At 40.2% G+C, this 26,736-nt stretch overlaps 1 protein-coding gene and 2 non-coding genes across 4 annotated transcripts in view; all 3 read right to left on the bottom strand.

The window, feature by feature from the left end:
- The window catches only part of LOC126283990 (zinc finger protein 271-like), a 139,521-nt gene that overhangs the window by 39,612 nt on the left and 73,173 nt on the right, over positions 1-26,736 (bottom strand). The window contains exons 10-14 of one of the 2 annotated variants that reach the window (XM_049982526.1): positions 25,615-25,803; positions 21,316-21,558; positions 21,078-21,225; positions 6,592-6,732; positions 6,332-6,493 (exon numbers count right to left, since the gene is read on the bottom strand). In XM_049982526.1, coding sequence (XP_049838483.1) covers positions 6,332-6,493; positions 6,592-6,732; positions 21,078-21,225; positions 21,316-21,558; positions 25,615-25,803 — 883 coding nt within the window. The remainder of the gene's footprint in view (positions 1-6,331; positions 6,494-6,591; positions 6,733-21,077; positions 21,226-21,315; positions 21,559-25,614; positions 25,804-26,736) is intronic. The other variant, XM_049982527.1, reaches the window with a different exon arrangement.
- Trnas-cga (transfer RNA serine (anticodon CGA)) lies at positions 8,270-8,344 on the bottom strand. Its single transcript has one exon. It is a non-coding gene; the product is annotated as a tRNA-Ser (tRNA).
- On the bottom strand, positions 8,570-8,644 carry Trnal-caa (transfer RNA leucine (anticodon CAA)). The gene has a single exon. It is a non-coding gene; the product is annotated as a tRNA-Leu (tRNA).

Raw genomic sequence — 26,736 nt, 5'->3', positions numbered from 1 at the left:
TTGCTGACGGATGACTCACATTCTTTCATGCCAATAATGCGCCCTCTTTTAAACTCATTGATTTGATGGCACAATTCAAGCACATGTCTGCGAGGCATCCTGTAAGTCTGCTTAAATCACAATGAACCATTATCTTCAGTTTATAGTGACAACGAAAGCTGCGGGCACGTTTTACCAGTAGGTGGTATTGCACCACAATATTGATGTTGACCTTGAACTCGCAGGCTAATTTTATTCAAATGCTAATCATTTATGCAGAACATATTAATGCATATGTCCTGTGAATGTGAACGTCCTATCTCTAGTTGTTCAAGGTATTCTGTTTTTTTCTGAACATTAGTGTACATCTGCTGCCGTAGTTGTAGAGAAATATCTTCCAACATAGGAAGAACCATCTGTACCTCCACCCATTCAGACAGCATTGGCATACATGAAGTCCCATCAAGTGGTCCCCAATAATCCTTGCCCATATGTAGATAACGATTCTTTCTCGATGGGCATTTTAACAGTTGCTCGAGGAATTAAGTATGCCCACTCATGCTGATTATTGACATTTTGATTACAATCATGCGTGAATGTTACCCCATCCATCCATCCATAACATCATCTGCTGGAAAAGCAGCCTCATGCCGCACTCTTTGATAGGCATAAGTCTTGCAGGAAAATCCACAGGGACCAATATCTGGCGATATGGATACCGATGTTCACACAAACGTCGCCAGACAGTGTTGTGAGTGGAATCCTGCTGACAACCTAAGCACCAAGTACTGACATGTGGATTCTGTTCTGCAGCATCAATAATAGTGTCATCAGTTGCAGTTGTGGTGCCTCATGGCCACCCTCTTGTTCCACGTAAAGGTGTGAAACTACCATGCTCACATAAGTGGCAGTGGACTTCTTGGAATGTCTTCCGCACCTACATCTACAGCTATACTCTGCATACCTCTGCAATCCACCACGAGGCACATGGCAGAGGGTACGTCCCATTGTAACAGTTATTAGGGTCTCTTCTCATTCCATTCACGTAAGGAGCATGGGAAAAATGATTGTTTGAATGCCTCTGCATGGGCAGTAATTATTCTAACCTTAGCCCATGTGAGCACACACAGGGGATTGTAGCATATCCCAAGAGTAATCATTTAACACCAGTTCTTGAAACTTTTTGTTAATAGACTTCCTCTTGATATTTATGTCTGTCTTCAAGAGATGGCCAGTTCAGTTCCTTCAGTATCTCTGTGACACTCTCCCACAGATTAAACAAACCTGTGACATTTCGTGTTGTCCTCCTCTCTATACGTTCAATATCACATGAGGCATCCTGCATCCTGTTGTAGATGGATTGCACTTCCCCAGGATTCCACCAATAAACCAAGTCTAACCCCTGCTTTACCCATGACAGAATGTATGTGATCATTCCATTTCATATCCCTACAGAGTGTTACACTCAGGTGCTTGCACGAATTGGCTGATTCCAACAGTGACTCACTGGTTTTACAGTCAGAGGACACTATGTTTTTTGTGACATGTAAAATTTTGCTTTTCTGAACATTTAGTGCAAGTTACCAATCTCTGCACCACACTGAAATCCTATCAAGATCTAACTGAATATTTATGCAGCTCCTATCAGATAGTACTTCATTATAGATAAGTGCATCATCTGCGAACACCTTGGTTTTATCATCTGCAAAAGCTGACTACTTATTAGAGCATCGTGTAAAGATTTGAAGTAAATAGTCAAGAACATTTTGAGATTTTTGGTAACAACAACGTCTTGTCTTCTCATAATAGTACAGATAAAACAAAGATGCTGTAACTTACCAAACGTGAAAGCGCTGGTATGTTGATAGATACAACAAAAACACACACAAACACACACACAAATATTCAAGCTTTCGCAACCCAAGGTTGCTTCATCAGTAAAGAGGGAAGGAGAGGGAAAGACGAAGGGATGTGGGTTTTAAGGGAGAGGGTAAGGAGTCATTCCAATCCCAGCAGTGGAAAGACTTACCTTAGGGGGGAAAAAAGGACAGATATACACTCGCGCGCACACACGCACACACAGGCAGAAATAAGTGCATCATCTGCAAAAGCCTTGGTTTTATCATCTGCAAATGTGTCTTTCAGCTTCCGGGATTGGAATGACTCCTTACCCTCTCCCTTAAAACCGACATCCTTTCATCTTTCCCTCCCCTTCCCTCTTTCCTGATGAAGCAACGTTTGGTTGTGAAAGCTTGAATATTTGTGTGTGTGTGTGTGTGTGTGTGTGTGTGTGTTTGTGTTTGTGTGTTTTTTATTGTATCTATCAACATAACAGCGCTTTCTCGTTTGGTAAGTTACAGCATCTTTGTTTTTTATATATATTTTTCCCACATGGAATGTTCCCTCTAATATAAATAATTATCCTCGAGGTAAGAACTCCAGCTGACACCATATAAAGGTTCCGTCTATGCTAAAAAGAGTATGTGATGTTAGCATCTAAGACAAACCAGTAGCACATTCATCACAAACTCCTCAGATCGCATCACAACTGACTGGCCCTGGGCCAGTTTATATGCCAGATTCTGGTGTAGTCCCATCAGAGAGCACTCTTTGCAGCCAGCGTCCTCTGGGTAGTAGCACCATAGTGGTCGACAGTAATACCATGACAGCTATTCTTGTTATTAATAAACTTTGTCATCTGACAACTCTCAGCGACAAATTGTGGCTCACTAAAACACATTAATGGTACTGATCCCCCATGGTACACAAAATGGGTCAGATCACTGTTGCAGAAGCAATGAAAAAAACATGCAAAATTTAAAACAACGCAAAATCACCAAGATTGGCAAAGTTTTGCATTAGTTTGAAATATAGGGCGTACTTCAATGCAACATGCTTTTAATAGTTTCCATGTCGAAACTCTGCCTCGGAATCTGACAGAGAACCCAAAGAGATTCTGGTCATACATAAAGCACACCAGTGGCAAGACGCAATCAATATCTTCATTGCACGATAACAATGGTGGAGTCACTGATGACAGTGCCACTAAAGCAGAGTTCTTAAACACGTTTTTCTGCAACTCCTTCACCTAAGAAGATGAAGTAAATATTCCTGAATTCCAATCAAGAATGACCACGCAGATGAGAAACATAGTAGAAGACATCCTCAGTGTAGCAAAGCCGCTTAAATCACTTAATAAAGTCAAGGCTTCTAGTCCAGATGGTATACCAGTCAGGTTCCTTTCAGAGTATGCTGATGTGGTAGCTCCATATTTATCAAATATATACAACTACTCATTCACAGATAGTTCCATACCTAAAGACTGTATAATTGCTCAAGTCACACCAATACCCAAAAATGGAAATAGGAATAATCTGCTGAATTACAGGCCCATATCATTAATGTCTATTTGCAGTAGGGTTTTGGAACATATACAGTATTCGAACATTACCTTGAAGACAATGATTTATTGACACACAGTCAGCAAGTATTCAGGAAACTTAATTCTTGTGAAACACAACTAGCTCTTTATACTCGTGATTACTTAGGGATTACAGTTTAACTGGAACAATCAAACAGATTATGTAGTGCGTAGAGCAAATCAAAGACTGTGATTCACTGGCAAAACATTTGAAAGGTGAAACAGATCTACTACAGAGACTGCTTACACCACACTTGTCCGCCCTATTCTGGAGTATTGCTGTGCGGTGTAGGATCCGCATCAGGTGGGACTGACAGATGACATCGAAATAGTCCAAAGAAGGGCAGTTGTTTTGTATTATAGCAAAATAGCAGATACAATGCCACAGACATGATATGTGAATTGGAGTAGCAATCATTAAACCAAAGGCATTTTTCATTGCGATGGGATATTCTCATGAAATTTCAATCACCAGCTTTCTCCTCCAACTGCGAAAACATTCTGTTGGCACCTACAACATAGGGATAAATGATGATCACGATAAAATGAGAGAAATCAGGGCTCGCACAAACAATTTTGAGTGCTCGTGTTTCCCATGCACCGTTCGAGAGTGGAAGGGTAAAGACAGCTTGAAGGTGGTTCATTGAACCCTCTGCCAGACACTTAATTGTGAATAGTAGAGTAATCACGTGATGTAGATGATTAAAAACTAGTAAGTCTTTTCTTAAGATATTTGTCTGTAACAAAGCCTTTTAAGGAAGCTAAATGTGGAAAATAAATAGTTCATACCAGAAGCAATCAGAAGCTTTTGAAGTGTGGTACTACAGGAGAATGCTGAAGATTAGATGAGTAGATCAAACAACTTATGAGAAGCTCGAGGCATTATAGCCTTGTGGGCACCACACTAAATTTAGTATATTCTAAAGATCTAAGAACGGGAAGAGTAGCCACTCAGTGCATGTTTGACAGCTGTAGAATGGCAAAAGCTAGTTGGCGGCTCTCAGTGCGCATTTTATGTAACAGAAACGGTTGTGTCGGATTCGGGTGATTAGCAGAGAAACATGCCCATCAAAACCTGCAGGGTAGGAGTTTGCCAGCTTCACCAGAAACAAATGCTCAGATTCCTTCATGTGTGCCAGCCAGTGTGTGGTTTGATACCTACCACAACGACAAGTGTATAATCCTTTGTAGCAAGAAAATAATTAAATATAGCAATTTAAAGATCTTTTCAATGCAGAACAAATGAGCCTGCACAGTACCCTGTACCACTGTTAGTTTAGGAAACAAAAATGAATACTGTATATAACTTTCATTGTTATCACTCTACAAGTGTGAGTGACAGCTCAAACGAAAGGTAATGCAGCATAGAACGCCATTCTAATCTCAAAGCTGACAGTTAATGTTCTTTAAATGTTACTGAAACTTTTGGTATTTTTGTACTTAGTTTTAAAGAAAACATTGTAAATATAAATCAGAATTGAGAAACCCAAAGCTGTGTGGGAAAATAGAGCTTAAGACAAACAGATTGATGTGCCAAACCAATGATGCACATCAATCTGACTCCAAAAATTGGTGTTGAACAGTAACAAAAAAACATGCAAATGGCAAAAATAGTACCCAAAATTAGCACTCAATCCTAATGGCACACATCACATAAAATACGGTGACCTTACCTTCCATGCCATTTAAGAATGTAGCAACTCTACATTAGATTTAAGCAGGCTGCATTTTTGCAAAGTTTCATGTTTCTAAAAATCATTATAATATTTTAAAGACTGGGGGAAAAATATTATACATATCGATATTCTAAATGCTTAGTGAGATGTACACAAAAAAAACCTCATCTGATATTTGTCACCCTCTGTAAAGTATTGAACATTCAAATGGAGAGGCAAAATGTAATTTTGATGGCTCAAAAACATTTATTTCATGAAGTCGCAATTATAAATAAAAACACATAATGTGTGCTGGAAGGCAGGTTTTCAGCAGCCACTGGATGCTTGGCATGGTATATTGTGAGACATGTTCACAGATGTGGAGTATGACAGTCACACTGTTGAACTTAGCACAATTCTGGTATGATGACAGGACACAGTGAAATTTCTGGGAGCTGATGGAATCATTAACGGTCACTTAGACTCTCATTTTATATGGGGCCATATTGTACTGTGAATGTCTGATACAATGGACAAACAAACTTGTAAAATGGACATTCACATGAGAGTAAATAGCCACCAAGATTGCGTAAGTGATTTGTAATGTGCTATCTTACTTGAAAGTCAAATAAAATCAGTCAACATTTGCCAATAGTAAATACTTACAGCATAAATTAACTAAGAAAAGAGGTCAACTGATAGGACACATTCTGAGGCATGTGTAGGGAGTAAATTCATTGAGGAATACAATAATACAATTATAATGAGCAGGTTTGCATTGATGTAAGACGCGGAAATGAGAGGCTTTCATAGGGCAGGCTAGGATGAAGAGCTGCATCAATCCAGTCTTTGGACTGTAGATCACAATGGCATACAGTATGCACATTTGTCCGTCACTTGTCACACATCAGGCACTCCTTTCTAACTAATGCTTTAGTCACAGCAGACACACACAGGTTTTTCTCTTCCATCTGCAAATTTTCAAGTGTCAGATCTTTTCTGCATTCAATAACTGAATGGCTCAGTAACCTAAACAGTGTTGCCACAGTAACAGTTTAACACCTTGAAAATACTAGTGAGGGAGTCAGAAAAATAGACTGGTGCAAAACTTTCTTTACTTTGTGTCAATACTTAAATTATTTCAAATCTCTGACAAGAAACAGTTAACAAAGTACATGTACTACGACCGTACCATAATATACTACATATTATCATCAAATTATTACTAAAGCATCAATCCAAATAACCAATTAAATGTACAATATTGAGCACTCACCTAAATGTTGTTTGAAGTTACTATTTTTGTTAAATTTTTTGAAGCATTCTGGACATTTGTACAACTTTCTCTTTGTTTTTACCCCATTTTTATCTTCTTCGTCTACAATTTCTGCCATGTCATTGATATTTATACAGTCTTTAATTGCTCTTCTCTTAGCAGCTGTTACATAAAAACACGGATGAACACAAGAATTTAAAACATCATTAAAATGCCATAGTCTTACCTTTCCAGCTACTGCACCAATAATGAATACATACCCTTCTGGGAGTACTGACTGAACAGTTTCTTCTTCTTTCTGTTCTTCCTGGGTTTATCCTTGCTCTTCCCTTGCCCCTGAGTTGCATGTTCAGATGAATCAAGTGTCAACAGGTCACTGATGTCCTCTGCTAGTTTACTACCTAAAATGAAATTTACAATTGAGAATACAGCAGTGGGCAGGACTACAGCTGGTAACCACATCACGTGGCAAAACACACAGACCTGACCTATAACAGGATGTTCTCACCATCCCATAAGATAAAAAACAGTCTTCTACACACTGTTTACTTTGCAGATGCTAACACTTCTATCTATCACATGGAAAATGTTAGTTCATCTGACAAGGGAACCTCCCTATCGCACCCCCTCAGATTTAGTTATAAGTTGGCACAGTGGACAGACCTTGAAAAACTGAACTCAGATCAATCGAGAAAACAGGAAGAAGTTGTGTGGAACTATGAAAAAAATAAGCAAAATATACAAACTGAGTAGTCCATGCGAAAGATATGCAACATCATGGATAGTGTAAGCTCAGGAGTGCCGTGGTCCCGTGGTTAGTGTGAGCAGCTGCAGAACTAGAGGTCCTTGGTTCTAGTATTCCCTCTAGTGAAAAGTTTACTTTCTTTATTTTCACAAAGTTATGATCTGTCCGTTCATTCATTGACGTCTCTATTCACTGTAATAAGTTAAGTGTCTGTGTTTTGCGACCGCACCGCGATTAGTAGATGAAAGGACGTGCCTCTCCAATAGGAACCAAAAACATTTGATTGCAAGGACATGGGTCAACCGATTCCTCCACAGGAAAACACGTCTGATATATTCTATACGACACTGGTGATGGCATGTGTATCACATGACAGGAATATGTTATCGACCCACCTACCTTGTACACTTGTCGAATGGGTATAAAGATTCTTCTACCTTGGCCGATTTAGGTTTTCTTGTGGATGTGATAATCACTCCCAAAAAAGTGATTGCATCGGACGGACAGATAATAATTGTCTGAAAATAAAAAATTAAACTTTTCACTCGAGGGAAGACTTGAACCAAGGACCTTTGGTTTTGCAGCAGCTCACGCTACCCACAGGACCACGGAGCTCCTGTGGATCCACTGTCCTTGATGTTCCATATCTTGCACCTGGACTACTCAGTTTGTATATTTTGCTTATTTTTTTCATAGCTCCACACAACTTCTTCCTGTTTTCTCGGGTGATCAGTGTTCAGTTTTTCAACGCCTATCCACTGTGCCTACTTATAACAAAATCTGAAGGGGGGGGGGGGGGGGGGGAGGGGGTGATGGTTAGAGAAATAACATGTCTTGAATTCCTCTCCTCAGTGCTATTACATAGTTGAAACTTCCTGGCAGATTAAAACTGTGTGCCCGACCGAGACTCGAACTCGGGACCTTTGCCTTTCGCGGGCAAGTGCTCTACCAACTGAGCTACCGAAGCACGACTCACGCCCGGTACTCACAGGTTCACTTCTGCCAGTATCCGTCTCCTACCTTCCAGACTTTACAGAAGCTCTTCTGCGCAACATGCAGAACTAGCACTCCTGAAAGAAAGGATACTGTGGAGACATGGCTTAGCCACAGCCTGGGGGATGTTTCCAGAATGAGATTTTCACTCTGCAGCGGAGTGTGCGCTGATATGAAACTTCCTGGCAGATTAAAACTGTGTGCCCGACCGAGACTCGAACTCGGGACCTTTGCCTTTCGCGGGCAACTGCTCTACCAACTGAGCTACCGAAGCACGACTCACGCCCGGTACTCACAGGTTTACTTCTGCCAGTATCCGTCTCCTACCTTCCAAACTTTACAGAAGCTCTTCTCCGAAACATGCAGAACTAGCACTCCTGAAAGAAAGGATACTGTGGAGACATGGCTTAGCCACAGCCTGGGGGATGTTTCCAGAATGAGATTTTCACTCTGCAGCGGAGTGTGCGCTGATATGAAACTTCCTGGCAGATTAAAACTGTGTGCCCGACCGAGACTCGAACTCGGGACCTTTGCCTTTTGCGGGCAAGTGCTCTACCAACTGAGCTACCGAAGCACGACTCACGCCCGGTACTCACAGGTTTACTTCTGCCAGTATCCGTCTCCACAGTATCCTTTCTTTCAGGAGTGCTAGTTCTGCATGTTTCGGAGAAGAGCTTCTGTAAAGTTTGGAAGGTAGGAGACGGATACTGGCAGAAGTAAAGCTGTGAGTACCGGGCGTGAGTCGTGCTTCGGTAGCTCAGCTGGTAGAGCACTTGCCCGCGAAAGGCAAAGGTCCCGAGTTCGAGTCTCGGTCGGGCACACAGTTTTAATCTGCCAGGAAGTTTCATATCAGCGCACACTCCGCTGCAGAGTGAAAATCTCATTCTGTATTACATAGTTATTAAACATGTGGGAAATGGAGAGACTTCAATTGACGCATTGACAACATGCCACTACAAATTCAGTCAGATATGCAAATTACATAAGACTGTTCCGAAGGGTGCTGCACAATACTAATGCACTGTAACTAATGGATACAACTTCTTGCACTTAATGAAGAATTAGATGAGTGCTAAAAAGCTGTGTTATGGTATCAATATCCCATGAATATTGCTTTAAAACTATACACTTATAGAATCAAAATTAACCACACTAGAGTAGATGTAATATAGATCAGTAACAAGGAGTGTAAACAAATAAAATAAATTTATGAAACAGTGGCATTCAAAAAAGCTGTGTTAGCATGATTTAATGTGTTGATGTTGAGTGTGTTAACCTGCAAACAAAGCAGAAAGAATACTGCTATCTGTGCCTTATCAAGCAACTAGAGACATTGCTATAACCATATGCCAGTTTCTTGTATCTTTCAAAAATGGGGGAAGTATAGGAACTTCACAAACAGATTTTGTCTACAGTAGCATAATAAAATACTGTAACTTGCCAAAAAGTATACCTCTTTTGAAAGTGAATAGCATGAAGCAACTATCAAAAGTGATTCTGAAGTGTTTTTAAAGTACTGAGTTCTGAGATTTTACAAGAAATTACAGCATTCGATGTACAGAATTGAATACCATCTATTTTATTTAATAATAATTCCTTTCCGTTAAGTTATTTCAAATTTTACTACAAAATATATTTTGTGTGTTACATCAGTATACCATTCTGCATTTGTCTGGCGATACTTTGGTGGTGGTGTGATGTACATTAAAATTACAAGAAATAATATTAAATCATTGATAAATAGTCATCAGTATGAACAATTAATTCTTCAGATTGCTATAGTTAAGCCATAAAATATTACAGATGCTGTTCAGCATATATTCCCACTTCTGAATAAAGTTTTCTGCACTAATTAATTCTTTCAGTTTTCATCCTCCTTACAAAATTACGTAAGATGCATAACAAACACTTTCACTCATTAAACAATCGAAAATCCAGGATGGAATGTAACAATACCAGAGAAGGAAAGTTGCCACTCACCACATAGCGGAGATGCTGAGTCGCGATAGGCACAATAAAAAGATTCACATAATTAAAGCTTTCGGCCATTAAGGCTTTTTTTCAGCAGTAGAGACACACACACACACACACGGAAACACAACTTGCACACACATCTGCAGTCTCAGAGAGCTGCAGACATATATGTGTGTGTGTGTGTGTGTGTGTGTGTGTGTGTACTACTGACAAAGGCCTTAATGGCCGAAAGCTTTAATCGTGTGAATCTTTTTATTGTGCCTATCGCTACTCAGCATCTCCGCTCTATGGTGAGTGACAACTTTCCTTCTCTAATATCACTCATTAACATAGACTCTGATGAGCCAAAACATTATGACCACCTGCTTAATAGCAGGTTTGTCCTTCTCTGGAACAAAATACATCAGTGAGTCTGTATGTATATCAGGCATACAACAGTTTGTTGGTACGTTTGTGGAGGTATGTGGCATTGATATCTGTGCACAGGTCATGTAATTCACATACATACCGGACCACCGATTTGTGTATGTGGTGATGGTGCCTTAATAGTGACCCAGATGGATTCCATAGGATTTACATCAGGTGAATTTGGGTCACTGAGACATCAACACGAGTTCACTATAATGCTCCTCATACCAGTGCAGCACAGTTCTGGCTCCGAGATATGGGCAATTATACTGCTCAAAGATGACATCACTGTCAGGGAAGACATCAAGTTTGAAGAGATGCAGGTAGTTCACAGCTGTCAGCGTGTCTTCGGTTACCACCATAGGTCCCATACAAGTGCAGGAGAACGTCCCCCACAGGATTCTCCCACAGCATAATACTGCTCCTACCAGTCTGCATCCGTTGTGCACAGCACGTTTTGAGTCACCACTCATCTCGATGATCGTAATTGAGGAGACAACCTTCGACCTAGTATAGCGAACATGTGATTAACCCAAAGAGCCGACACGTTTCCACTGATTGACAGTGGAATCCGGATAGTCCCATGCCCACTGCAATTGTAATTATTGATGTTGTTGAATCAACATGTGAACATGTAGGAGTGGTCTGCTGCGAAGCTCCATGTTTAATAATGTACGATGAACGGTGTGCTCAAAAACACTTGTGCATGCATCAGTATTGTGCTCTTTCGGCAGAGATGCCATAGATCACCATCTATCCTACTTTACAGAGCAGACAAGCCTCCAAACCCCACATTCGGTGAAGAGTCATGGACATCCAACTATTTAACGCCTAGTGGTGGTTTCATTGTCCTTCAACCTCTGCCTGTAGATGCTTACAACAGTAGTACACAAAAATTTGACCAGCTTCGCTGTTTTCGAGATATTCATTCACAGGCTCTGTGTAATAAAGATCCGCCCTTTGTCAAAGTCTCTTGCCTCAATGGATTAACCCACTTGCAGCCCATATCTTCGCTAGAGTGATCCCCTGCCTATGTCTGCAGCTCTTGCATACTTTTGTTCATGTGTCGCATGTCTGCAACGCCACAAGGTGGCATCAAATGTCGTAGTGAACAATGGTAATAATGTTTCAGCTGATCAGTATATATGGTGATGCACCCAAAAAGAAAGTGATTCAGCAGTTTCATAGTGACGTCAAGTATGAGTGGCAAAAGTTAGTTTTGAAAAAACTAAATTTTGGTACGAGTTCAATATAAAAAGTACACAAAAGTATCATTGAATTCGGTTTAATATTTTGTTGTTCACTTTAATCCTTTTCCGGTGGAACAACAGTACTATTTCGCCAGTGTGTGGGGAATTAGCCTCTAAGCCAGATACAACTAAAAACTGAGAAAGTAATTTTTCCAGTCTGCACCCAAGTGTTGGATCCTTCGATTATGGATCAAGTTAGGATCCGGGGCCATGTCATTTGATGAGCCAATGGCACAAAGGAGTTCTGTAGCATCAATGCCACAGGTACTACTACAATGCCACACCAAACCAAGGTTGGCAGCCCGTCGTCTGCCAAGCACAGCACTAGTGGGCTGTGCAGATCGATGGAACTGGAGTATGCCTCATTCACTCCTTAGCTAGATTTCAACCTAGACAGATGCCCTTTCATAATCGGCCCTCAGCCAGTTATGTAGTTCTGTAATGTTTGCATTGATTCTCTGAGGAGGGCCCATCCGGCTTAGTCCCAGAGAATATGTTGTATTAGTTCATGGTATTCCATGTTACGAGATTGCCAGTTCAAAGCAGCAGCTGCAGTCCTACAAACTACTGGAGATAAGTAATTTCATTGTACTATGTGTTTCTTGAATAATAATCCTTCTCTCTAACAGTATGCCATACCGCATATCATTGCAATCTGGACTCCTTCAGCTCCTATCAACTCGGCCTCCTACTTATTTGTATTTAGTAATGAGCTGAAAACACCCACACGTTTTGTGCCTCTAAACAGTGAGACACAATAAGTTCCTCCTCTGTAAATGGTCATTATACGTCCCTGAACAGGGTACAGTAAAGAGCTGGGAGGTGTCCTTTGTCCAAGTGCCTGAGAGTGCGACGTCACCGTAAAGTGAATCGCAAAATGTTCCACGTACACCTGAGAGGAGGAAAAGGCACAGTCAGAGAGCAGCAGCCACCCAAGGCAGACGTAACGACAGGGAAGTAACCCGATTTTGTGAGTTTTACAAGTTCCTAACCAGGAGTGAATTTTATATCATCATCTGTGTGCTTTAATAGTTTAGTTTCTAGAGTTTCTGCCTGTTAATTTAATATCTAATAGCCACAGTCCTTGCATGTCTGTTTGTGGCAGAAAGTAAATAGATTTTGTGACGTATCACAAGTTCCTAATCAGGGGCAAATTATTTAGTTTCATCTGTTTCGGTAGTTAGATTTTTGAATCTCTGCATATTAATCTGATTTACTAGACACAGTTCCTGTGTTTTCGTCAGTGTCTACAGTAGAGTTCCGTAGCACATGCCAATAGTACGTTTATCTGGGTAGTTTAGTTTTCCATGGTCTTTAGTACAGATAGGGACTGTGATGGTTGTGTGCGGATGTGAGCCGAGTTGGTGACACTTCGCTCTCAGCTCCAGGCTGTGATGGCTTCGATTACATAGCTTTAGGCTGCAATGATGGGCACCACTGTTGTGGGCAGGATCTGGGAATCCAATGTCTGAGTCCTCCGATCGGTCCTCACTGGTGGTCGACCCAGTTACTGCTCATATTGAGGTTGACCCCTCACCTGCGGTTGAGTGGGAGATGCATGAAATATTCCATTTCATAAATTGTTAGGCAATTCAATATTCTGAGCTTCACAGTGCCAAGAGTGTGCCGATAATATCAAATTTCAGGCATTACCTTTCACCCCAGACAACACAGTGGTCGATGGTCTTCACTTAATGACCCAGAGCAGCAGTGTTTCCATAGAGTTGTCAGTGCTAACAGACAACCGTGAAATAACCACAGAAATTAATGTCGAACGTATGAAAAACGTGTCCATTAGGACAGTGTGGTGAAATTTGGCATCAAAAGACTATGGCAGCAGAAAAAAAAAAAAAAACATGAGAGCCTTTGTTAACAGTATGACATTGCCCACACTGCATCTCCTGGGCTCATGACTATATCAGTTGGACCCTAGGTGGCTGGAAAACCATGGCCGAGTCAGATGAGTCCCAATTTCAGTTGGAAAGGGCTGATGGTAGGGTTCAAGTGTGGCACAGACCCCACGAAGCCATGGACCAAAGCTGTCAGCAAGGCTCTGTACAAGCTGGTGGCGGCTCCATAATGGTGTGAGCCGTGTTTACATGGAACAGACTGGGTCCTGGTCCAACTGAACCACACCCTGACTGAAAACGGTTGCATTCACCTATGTGGGGACCATTTGCAGCCATTCGTGGACTTCATGTTTCCAAACAACAATGTGCCATGTCACTGGGCCACAATTGTTCACGATTGGTTTCAAGAACATTCTTCATAGTTCAAGCAAACTATTTGGACACCCACATTGCCCGACATGAATCCCATCAAAAATATATGGGACATAATAAAGAGGTCAGTACACACACAGAATACAGCACCTACAACTCTTTAGCTATTATGGGCGCTATAGACACAGCATGACTCAATATGTCTTCAGGGGCTTCCAACAATTTTTCAGTCCATGTCATGCCAAGTTTCTGCACTACACCGAGAAAAAGGAGATCCAACACACAGTTCGGAGGAATGCCAAGACTTTTGCCACATCTGTGTATATGTATCTGAAACATTAACATTGGTCATGGACTGGAAAAGCGCACTAGAAAGTACCTAGAAAATGGAGAGAATAATCATCAGAAAAATGCTAGTGCCCAATAAAACAGAAGGAGGCTACAAACTGCATGGCATACAAGAGACCAAACAGACAGTACAGGACATTGAGACATGTTGACTGAAATTTTATGGGCATATCAAGAGTATGCTGGACACCAGACAAACTAAACACACCTAGGAGTACACAGAAAAAATTAAGAATGTGAAGTGGATTGCCACAGCCCGAAAAAGACCTGAAGGATGCTGCCACAACATCCATGTGCAAAATTACAGAAAGGCATTCAAGCACAAAGTGCTCAAGTGGAAAGTGAACCAAGGTATAACTTTATTGGATGATTCAGATGAAAGAAGAACAGCACCAGATAAAATCTCACCTGAAGTAGACACTTCATATGGACCTCCAGTGGCCTACACTTGTATAATAATAATAATAATAATAATAATAATAATAATAATAATAATAATGTGAAGACATTTGTATTTTTTTATCAATGAACTACAATAATTGATCAAAGATTTTGCGTTCTTGGATTGTCTGTACCTTCTTGTAAATAGGACACACTGGCATATGGCAGGTGTGCCTGTCCTTACACATGGCAAGTTGTGGCATGGACACAACGTCTTCCACCATGCTGAGTATGCCTGCGATTCCCACAGGCTGGTTCACTGGTATATCAAGATGATGTATGTCCCACACAGGCGTACTTATAGCACCATTAGTGGTGGTACGTAGGACCTGATATCACCATAAAAACATTTGAAGAGTGGAAATGTTAAATTTTTCACAAAATGGGTTTCCAGTGCTACTGTGTTCTCAGTACTCTGTTGCGTGTCCCTAGACTTGCACCAAGTGTCAAATTATGGAGAAAATGTTTCAAACATTCTTACCAAATGGTGAAGTGCTTCTCAATGGAGTTCCAACTGCCATGTGCCAGATTAGATTAGATTAGATTAAGACTTGTTCCATAGGTCATGAATACGACACTTTGTAATGATGTGGAATGTGTCAGGTTAATGAAAGATGTCTGTACTCAATATTACATTACACAAAATATTGCATGACACTAATGTTTAAGTTAGTTTTTTTATATCTAAAAATTCAGCCAATGAGTAGAAGGAGTTGTCATCTAGAAATTCTTTTAATTTATTTTTAAATGTTGGTTGACTATCTGTCAGGCTTTTGATGCTGTTTGGTAGGTGACCAAAGACTTTTGTGGCAGCTTAATTTACCCCTGTCTACGCCAAAGTCAGATTTAACCCTGCATAGTGAAGATCATCCTTTCTCCTGGTGTTATAGCTATGCACACTGCTATTACTTTTGAACTGGGTTGGATTATTAACAACAAATTTCATAAGTGAATATATATACTGTGAGGTTACTGTGAGGATCCCTAGATCCTTAAATAGATGTCTGCAGGATGACCGTGGGTGGGCACCAGCAATTATTCTGATTACACATTTTTGAGCAATGAATACTTTTCTACTCAACGATGAATTACCCCAGAATATGATGCCATACGAAAGGAGTGAATGAAAGTAGGCATAGTAAGCTAATTTACTGAGATTCTTATCACCAAAATTTGCAATAACCCTAATAGCATACATAGCTGAACTCAAGACGTTTCAGCAGACCATCAATGTGTTGCTTCCAGTTTAACCTCTCATCAATGGACACACCTAAAAACTTTGAAAATTCTACCTTAGCTACAGACTTCTGTTCAAAGTCTATATTTAATACTGGAGTTGTGCCATTTACTGTACGGAACTGTATATACTGTGTTTTATCAAAATTTAAAGAGAGTCCATTTGCTGAGAAACACTCAATAATTTTGTGAAAAACATCATTTACAATTACATCACTTAGTTCTTGGTTTTTGGATGTTATTACTGTACTTGTATCATCAGCAAAAAGAACTAACTTTGCATCTTCATCAATATAAAATGGTATGTATATCAAGAACAGTAAAAGTCTTAAGATCGAAACCTGTGGGACCCCGTACTTGATAGCCGTCCAGTTTGAGGAATCAGCTGTTTTAACATTACATGAACCACTTATTTCAACTTTCTGTGTTCTTCCAGTTAAGTATGAATTAAACCATTTGTGCACTGCCCCCCCTCTCAAACCATAATGATTTAGGTTATCTAAAAGAATTCCATGATTTACACAATCAAAGGCCTTTGAGAGATCACAAAAAATACCAATGGGTGATGTCCAGTTATTCAGAGCATTTAATATTTGATCAGTGAAAGCGTATATAGCATTTTCTGTTGATAAGCCTTTCTGAAAACCAAACTGACATTTTGTTAGTACTTTATTTTTACAAATATGGGTGGCTACTCTTAAATACATTACTTTCTCAAAAAAATTTGATAGAGCTGTCAGAAGAAAGACTGGGCAATGGTTGTTGACATCCGACCTATCCCCCTTTTTATGCAATGGTTTTACAATGGCATATTTCAGTCTATCGGGGAAAACACCCTGCTCCAAAGAGCTATTACATACGTGGCTGAGAATCCTACTTATCAGTGGGGAACAAGCTGTAAGTATCTTGCTGGAAATGCCATCAATTCCATAAGAGCTTTTACTTTTCAGTGAGTTTATTATTTTACTGATTTCAGAGGGAGAGGTTGGTGGAAATACAGTTGTTTCAAACTGCACAGGTATGGCCTCTTCTATTCGAAGCCTTGCCTCTTCTAGTGAAGATCTAGATCCTATTTTCTCCACAACATTTAAAAAATGATTATTGAAAATATTTCCAATTTCTGATTGTTTGTTAGTACATTTGTCATTCAGTTTTATGGCACTAAAGTCTTCCTGTGCTCTTGGTTGCCCTGTTTCCCTTTCAATAATATTCCAAATTGCTTTAATTTTTTATCAGAGTTACTGATCTCAGACATGATACACATGCTTCTGGACTATTTAATAACTTTTCTTAGTACCGCACAATAGTTTTTATAATATTGAACAATTTCGGGGTCAGTACTCCCTCTTGCTGCTAGATACAGTTCTCTTTTATGATTGCAAGATATTCTTATTTCTTTAGTTAGCCAAGGTTTTTTATATGTTTTCTTGGAATTATGTTTAACTATTTTCTTGGGAAAACAATTTTCAAATACCCTTAAAAATGTATCGTGAAATAAGTTATATTTCAAGTTTGCATCGGGTTCCATATACACTTCATCCCAGTCTAGCTGCTTTAGGCTTTCCCTAAAGTTTGCAGTATTTATATTGTTAATTGAACGCACTGCTTTGAAATTCTAATTTGATATACTGCATGGAGCTACGTCATGTACTGTAACTAGCTGTGCACCATGATCTGAAAGAGCATTCTCAACAGGATAAGCATTTATGTCTTTAAACTTATCTTGGTCTATAAAAAAGTTATCTATCAATGTCCTGCTGTTATTTGTTATCTGAGTAGGAAAATCGATGACGGAGCTCAAATTGAAAAAACTGAGTAATACTACAAGGTCTTTCTTCCTATTACATTCTCTCAGGGAATCAACACTGAAATCCCCACAAATGATAATTTGCTTTCCCCTGTCTGACAGATAGCACAACAAAGCATCCAAGTTTTCTAGAAATAGCTGGAAATTACTGTTACAATTATGAAAGTGTCATCTTTTAGTTTTAGTTCAGTGGCACATGCTTCCATATGTTGCTCTATACAACATTTTTTAGTTTCTAAATTTTTTGCCAATGTCTCATCCATTTAGCCTGAGATGATCCAAAGTGATGACAATTTTTGGTGAATTGACACACCTTTTTGAGCTGCAACAGAGATTTTGCAAACTAAAGAGAAATAATGAAAGGTTAGGACAGCCTTTGTTCAACAATGGATTATTGTGTCAGTTACAGCTATGAACCCATTCCAAGTAAATCCAGTGCACCCAACTGACTTTATTTCAAAGATGCTGCTGAAACACTGTTGCCAATACAGCGGTGTGTGACCCCATCGTTTCATACTCAACCATCTCAAATAGCTATATAAAAATACTTATTCTGAAATGGAAGTATGAAAATATGTCAAAGTATTCAGACGAGGAAAGAACATGTATGTCATGTCATGTCATGTCATGTCATGTCATTCTTCATCTGAAAAGACCAGTCATGTTTATCAGTTACAACACAAAGACCTGTTAAGAATGTTGCAATTTCTTTCTCAACAGTATAAGGAGTTTTACAGTAAACTCTGGGACATCTGATCCCAAGAATAGAAGAAACAGATGCCAATACTGAGAGATATTTACTTGAATTTAATTTTGTTATTCTCTTATCAAAAAAGTAGAAATGGTTGTTTTGAGTACAGTTCTAGCAGTTAAAATATTACTGCTGTATTTTTGTATTTGTATTATCACAACTAAAATGTTCTACTTCTGTATTAATAGCATTTTCAACAAAGACTTTCTTACTGCCACTTAGTCAATTTCCTGGAATGGGACTTGGATCATTCTTAATAAATTATTCATTTTTTCATTTGTCTTATTATTTTTTACAGTGAAGAGGTAGACAGCATAATTGCGTGGTGTCAGAATACTTTCTCAATTTTTGGATACAAATAAGGTATTTACAATAAACATACACTGTTTTCTGATTCCCCTGACTTAGCACTCAATTTTTTCCATTTCCACACTTCAATTGTCTTCACCTTTTCTGGGAGCATGGCCTCCTCAAACGACCCCTTGTCATTTCAATAATCCTATGGTCCCAGCTGAATATGGCAGATGAACTGTGCCCCTTGCCATTACAGGGTGCCACATAGTTCTTCATCTGCTTGTATTCTAAATCAAGTCCCAGTGAAAGATAATGCCTTGTCATTTGTTTAAAGTTCTATGAGGAATAAAAGAAACTGGAATACCGATCACAGACGTACACGAAAGTAACACTCAAGACTCATGGGAGTCCACTGTTTTGATAAGGAGGGGGCCTTTCCATGTCTTGTTCAACACTGCCACCTCTTCAAACTTATCTTTGATATGTTCCATGAAGAACTGAGATCTGGTCATTAGAAATGTCTCACCATCAGTTCTAATGCAGACTAGGTACTGTGGTGAATACAGTTCTGCATGTCAATACCACTGTCCCTCCTACTATAGCGTAGCCAAGTATAGGAACACTTTGGGGCTGTACTGGTGGGCATCTTAGTGAGAAATCTGATCTGAAGAGATTGCCAGGGTCTCATGACCACCAGCTTGCATAAGTTTGAGTAGCTTCATGGCAGACTGTCTGCTTGGTGCCATTTACTCCAACCAGGAGCTCTCTCTATGGGCGCCACCAACTCACAGTCATAGCCACCTGTCGTGGTATGTGTTTTGCGAGAAACAATGTCTCATTGTGGATGGGCACCACAACCTTTGCACATTTTGCAACACAGACACCAGCAGTGCAATCCCTACGTTGCCGAGGGAAAGGAGGGGCTACAAGTGTGCAAATATATGGCAAATCCCCCAACAATGGGCTACCTACCACATTAGGTGTTGGGTCTAGCAGTAAGGCAGTTCACCTAGAACTGGGTGTCAGGGTGTTTATTCCTGGGAAGATGTCAATGTACCACACTAGGTGCCAGTCCCTGCACAATCTGCATTTGCTGGCTGGAGTGGTCGTGCGGTTCTAAGTGCTTCAGTCTGGAACCGCGTGACCGCTACGGTTGCAGGTTAGAATCCTGCCTCGGGCATGGATGTGTGTGGTGTCCTTAGGTTAGTTAGGTTTAATTAGTTCTAAGTTCTAGGCGACTGATGACCTCAAACGTTAAGTCGCATAGTGCTCAGAGCTATTTGAACAATCTGCATTTAAGAGAAACTTGGAAACAATGATAAACAGAACTGGGTAGGGACTACACAGAAGTTGAGAAACATAGGAAGTCGTGTTAGACAGCACAAGAATAAACCACGGTAAGACGTAGGTGAGAGTCGGGTTGTCATCAGTAGAGTGGGCAAAGGTAGAGCAAGCCGGGGAAAAGAAGCGACAGGCATTGAAGTACACACAATAAAGACTACTGCAATGCCTCTACACACTATGCTCACCATTCATGTACCCAGAAAAGAGCGCGCGCCTCCTGAGGAGCATCTTATCGGGAGATTTGCAGACAAAAGATACCACACCATCTTAAAAAACAGAAGGCTCAGAGCATGGAAAGTCATCATCAAATGTTTAATAGGTTTAATTATGGCAGATCAAAGTTGATATTCAATAACCAACCACGCAGATACATACCTGTAACAATTTGACTCCGAGGCAAACTATATATATGCATTTTAGCTTCCTAGATACAGTTTTCCAACTGAAATAATAAGAGCAGATGACGTTCATCTTACAACCCAAACCCGGCCTTATGTAATCTTTTTCTTACCACAAAAGTGAAAAAAACACCTGATGGCATTTTTATTTGGTCATAAGAAGCAGCTGTGTGTTTCTCAGGTATTCCTAAACAAGTTCCCCACTAAACACACACCAAGACCCTTCACTAAGTGAAGACTACTGGTGCTTACACCTTGAGGAAAAGTATTTTGAAATAGTGTGACAACATACTTTCAGAAAAAAATGGAAATTTTCATTACCTTCTTAAAACTTCCACAAACACTGCTACAAAAATGGCTGTGCAAGAAGTACAGATCAAATTAGGAATGAGGTATCCCTTAATCTAATTTCAGTAATCTGCAATTATTTAAATCTGAAGCAATTATTATTACAGGAATAATAGTTTGAGATCTGGTCTGTAAAGTGCTGCAGTCCGAAATGAAGAGATATAACATTTATCTAAAACAAACTCACTTTGAACCATACTAATTTCTGTAGCGTGACTCTCTAACCCTTCCTTTTCTTCTGGCTTCCTTTCCGTTTCTACTATAATAATTTCTGGATCTGGTTGTTGTTGTTGTTGTTGTTGTTGTTGTTGCTGCTGCTGCTGCTGCTGCTGCTCCTGCACCAGCAACAAATAAGGTGTGAGTGTAATATCAGCATATGACAGAATAAAACATCATTATAAGTTTAAGTATGTGAAACCTTGTACCTCAGTGTTAGATGCAACCTCTCCCAAGGTCACTCCATTTTCATGTTTCTGTTTCTGCTTTTCAGCCTCGGAAGGCTCCATCAAGAAACGTACACAAGGGACACCTTCCCCATCTGACTTGCATACTATTACAACACCATCAGCAAAACTAGTATCATGCCCAACACAGCTAACATCCTCTGACAGGGGAAGAGTCATCATATCAGCATATTCATGATCTATACCACTATCTTTAATACGCACCTAGGACAAAACGAGAAAAAAGTCAATTCTATAACATTTAGTAACATGTGGTGAAATTACTAATATAAATTTTAAGTAAATATTACAATGTCATCAACATTAAAGCAAAGCAGTGAACACTCCTAAGATTGGTTTGGGCACTACAGTACTTTACTAGGCATGGTGCTGTTGGAGTTGGTATGCCTTTGGCTTCCTCTGACCTTTGAATTAACCATTGTGTAACTTAGAAATTTCCAGAGGTGAAAGAAATGTCACATTATAATTAAAAATCATAGGACTGACCAGGGATTCAACCTGAGACCTTTGGATTTTTAGTCTGGCACTTTACCACTGAGCCACCACCATCAACACATTTCTAGTCAAAACCACAAACATGGTATGCTGAAATAAAACTTTCAAGTAGCCATACCAGAATCAAAGAATGGATAGTGTCACACATACCTACATCTATATGATTACTTAGCAATGCACACTGAAGTGTTTGGCAAAGAGCTCATACAACTACTTTCAAACTATTTCTCTACCATTTCACTCTCAAGTAGTATATGGGGAAAATGAAGCTGTGAATCTTTTCCTGTGAGCTCTGATTACCCTTTTTCTTATCACAATAGTCATTTCTCCTTAGGTATGTGGGAATAAACAAAATATTATACATGTCTGGCATTGTGGCAACTGCTGGGAGCATTCTGAATTATTATATTATTCCAAAATATATAATGGCGCCCTCCTGTGCCAACCTTTTTATGGGCCATCTAGAGGAGATCTTCCAAACCTCCCAAAACACCAAACCCCATAGTCTGGTTCAGGTTCATTGACAATATCTTCATTATCTGGAGCCTGGGCCAGGACACCCTATCTTCATTCCTTTGTAACCACAACACCTTCTCTCCCTTCCACTTCACATGGTCCTCCTCAACACAGCCTGCCACCTTCTTAGAAGTTGACCACCTCCTCTCTGGTGGCTCTGTCCCAATTAAACCCACCAACCACAACAATACCATCGTATTGACAACTGCATCCCTTTCACACCAAAAAAATCCCTCCAATATGGCCTGGCTATCTGGAGATGGTGTATCCGCAGTGATAGAAACTCCCTTGTTCAGTATGCTGAGTGTCTCACCACAGCCTTCACAGAGCAGCACAACCCCCAGTGTCAGTCAGCAAACAGACCTCCCATGCCATTTCCTATCACACCCCCAAATCCTCCTACCACCCCCAAAAACCAGCCACAAAGGAGTGTCCCCTTCGTCACACAGTACCATCCCAGTCTAGAACAACTGAACCACATCCTTCGCCAGGGTGTTGTTGTCCGTCCCTATGCCACTCCCAATCCCAAACCCTATCCAAAAGGATCATATCCTGTGGAAGTACCAGATGCAAAACCTAACCAATCCACACATCCTGCAAATCCTATTCCAGTCCTGTCACATGTTTATCCTACTCCATCAGAGGCAGGCCCACCTGTGAAACACAATATTAAAGTACTGTGCCGCACATGTTAGCCCTGTATTTAGCCATATTTGTAACTTTTCCTTTAGGAATGGTCAGTTTCCTGAGCGATTAAAGTACTCAGTAGTAAAGCCACTTTATAAAAAGGGAGAAAGGGGCAATTTTAGACCTATTTCTATGTCATCACTGTTTTCTAAAGTTATTGAAAAGGCTGTGTATGTAAGGATAATTGATCATTTTATATCACACTATTTGTTGTCAAATGTCCAGCTTTAGAAGTTGTGTAACAACTGAAAATGCTGTATTCTCTTTTCTCTGTGAGGTACTGGACGGGTTAAACAAAAGGTTTCAAATGCTAGGCATATTTTTTTTTTTTAATTTAAGTAAGGCATTTGATTGTGTTGATCACAAATTATTTCTCCAGAAGTTGAACTATCGTGGAATATGTGGAGTAGCTCACAATTGGTTCACCTCTTACTTTAGCAACAGACAGCAAAAGATCATTATTCACAACGTTGGGAATGGCTGTGATGTGGGGCCTGAGTGGGACACACTCAAGTGGGGGTGCCCCAGATATCAGAGTTGGGGCCACTCCTGTTCCTTATTTATAAAATGATATGCCCTGTTTGCTGATAACACTAGCTTGGTAGTAAAGGATGTTGTGTGCAACATTGGCTCTATTTCCAATAGTGCAGTTCATGTCCCAAGTTCATGGCTTGTAGAAAATAAACTAACACTAAATCACAGTACAACTCAGTTTTTACAGTTTCTAACACACAATTCCACTAAACTTGACATTTTAATTTCACAGTATGGGCATATGATTACTGAAACGGAACAGTTCAAATTTCTAGGTGTTCAGATAGACAGTAAACTGTCATGGAAAGCCCACATTCAGGATCTTGTTCAAAGACTTAAATATGCCATTTTTACACTATTTGAACAGTATCTAAAGTGAGTGATTGTTCGACACAAAAATTAGTCTGCTTTACTTATTTTCATTTCCTTATGTCATATGGTATTATACGTCGGAGTAACTCTTCCCATTCTAAAAGGATATTTTTGGCTCCGAAATGGGCACTTCGGGCAATAAGTGGTGTAAGTTCATGAACCTCTTGTCGACCCCAGTTCACAAGTCTGCACTCATTGCACAGCTTTTTATATTGCTATGACCATCAATCAGCTGTCAACAAGGATGAACAGCCACTGCTGAACTGTGGCTAAGAGTGAAGTAGACCACCCTGTGGAACACCATTCAGTCGGACAAAACACACTCAATTTCAATGGCTGCTTCACTACCCGAGCCATCTAGACCCTTTCCTCCACCACCAGCTTTTCTCCGTTCCCATAATTATCCTGGCCTCAGCCTATGGGAACATACTGTCCCCACACGCTTCACCCAACAGTTTCCACTCCCTCTGTCCTATCATCTCCTCCCTACACTCGTCTCCCACCCTGTTTATTTGCAGCCCTCTGCCAATGCATCCACCCATCTTTCCCCACTCCTCTCCTACAGTGATCTATTTCTTTGCCACCTCCCTGCCTCATAAGCTCCTGACACTGCACCTGCTGGCATTCTAGTCCCTGCACATTCCACAAGCTACTATCCCTTCTCCTTCCCCACCCTCTCCAGATTGCTGCTTGCATCCCACATGATGATGCATTCCGGCTTGAGATGTTGGAGGTGACAGTCGTGTGTGCATGCTTTTGTGTGTTTGGGGGAGGGGGGGGGGGAGGGAGGGGGTACACTGATGAAGGGGCGAAGGCTGTGGCCAAAAGCTATTTGTTAGTGTCTTTCAATTGTGCAAGTCTGCAACTTGACTTGTCTTCTTTGCAGTAAGTATCAATCTGTCTTTTCCTAGATGGTTGATATTACTATCAGGAATTTCCATAGTTTGATTTTTACCTGTTAGTTGGCATGTTCTTCACTATTTTCAAAACTATATTTTGTAGAACACTGAGCTTTGTCCTGCACTGAAAATTATCACTTTGTGCAATAACAAAAAATAGTTTCAAATTTATATGATCAATGCAGGAGTTTTCCTTGTTTGAAAAACTTTGAATGGTACATCTTATACCACAGTCAGAGGCAGGGCAATTTTTACTCCTTACTCCCCCCTCCAAACCAGACTTATTTGGCCTGTCACAGTGAACCACTCAGCCCAGTCGGACCACAGAACTGTCCTACCATCTTTTTTTCGAAATATTCATGAGAGTCTTTTGCACCATAAATATCACATTCCTATAAACTCCCTAAAAAAATCAAAGGTCTCAAATAGTGGCTTAGAACATTCTGAAGCATCACCTGTTTATATGTTCATGGAAGGATGAATATCTTATCATCCAAACAGATAAATTGTTAGCATGTCAAAGGTAAGAGACAGACAGCAATTGTTTGGACAAGTGTGAAAAATCATACCAGCTCTAGATACCGCATCATTCATTAGGTTGCACATACCCTTAGAGAAGACAGATACTGTGAGGCCGTTCAGTAGAAAAAAAGAGCAAAGACTTGCTAGATTATTGCTGCTTATCTAATCAATCATGTGTTAATGATCTAGCTATTTTGATAATTAAGTAAATCAAGATCTTTTCAAAATAGTGTACCTGTTTCACATCTGATGTACCTTCCTCAGTAACATAGATAATAATGTCTCTAGAAGATGGCACATCTATCTCATTTGAATTAAGTTGGCCTTCGTGCTCCACATCATCATTTGATTGTATCTGTGGGCTGGTATTGTCGCCATTCACTCCACAGTAATGTGTTTTGACGTCATCTGCACACAGGAAATCCTGAAATAAAACGAATTAATGATTGTCACAATAAAATGCAGAAATATGTTCCTGCCAAACACTTCCCTGTGTAAAACACTCCTCAATTCCAGTCACATAGAAGCATCTGTAAAATCCTATGAAAAGTAACTGCAGCATAAAACTCTCCTTTCACACATAAGATGTACTGAACACCCACTGCTGGCACATTTCTGAAACATTCTGGTAAGTTTGCAAAAGCTTATCACTACATACAGACAACTTATGTAGCACATGGGAGATGCTAGGCTGCTATTAAATACACCACACAGGACACATCCCACATTGCTTGACAGTTTGAAGGTGGTATTCATTGTGAAGATCCATGGTGCGTGTGTAGTGCGGAACGTTGCTAATGATTCATAGCACTTTGTTCTGTATGATCTGCAAGTGGCGCAGTCTTGTATGAAGGAGCTGCATATCCCCAGATGGGCGCTGCGTGCATCATCAGAGGTCTAATCAGTGTCATGATATGGACCTCGGCACCCTCCTATTCACTGGTTTTTTCCCTGTTAAGCATTGGGTAGAGTTGTTTGAGCCTCGCGTGCACTCTGTTGGCAATGTATTCGATCTGGTCCCCCCATGTAAGTTTCCGGCCCAGCCAGACACCGAGATATCTGGCTTTCTCTCGGAAACATATTGAGCACGTATGTGGTGTTGTTCTCTCGGAAACATATTGAGCACGTATGTAGTGTTATCTGTCGACTATGTTTATGTTTCCGCAGTAGTTTCGGTCCGCATGTAAACAGAACTGCTTCGCATTTGTCGACATTCACTTTAATACACCATTGTTCCAACCAAGGCTCGGCAGTTCTGAGTGCCGTCTGTATTCGTGAATTAATGTTCGACGGATTTCAATCTTGTGCAAGGATGGCTGTGTCATCCACGTAGATGGCTAACATCATGTTTTGTGTT

Source organism: Schistocerca gregaria, chromosome 8 (genome assembly GCF_023897955.1).
Source record: "Schistocerca gregaria isolate iqSchGreg1 chromosome 8, iqSchGreg1.2, whole genome shotgun sequence".
Classification (NCBI taxonomy): domain Eukaryota; kingdom Metazoa; phylum Arthropoda; class Insecta; order Orthoptera; family Acrididae; genus Schistocerca; species Schistocerca gregaria.
This window is presented reverse-complemented; position numbering and strand designations above follow the sequence as displayed.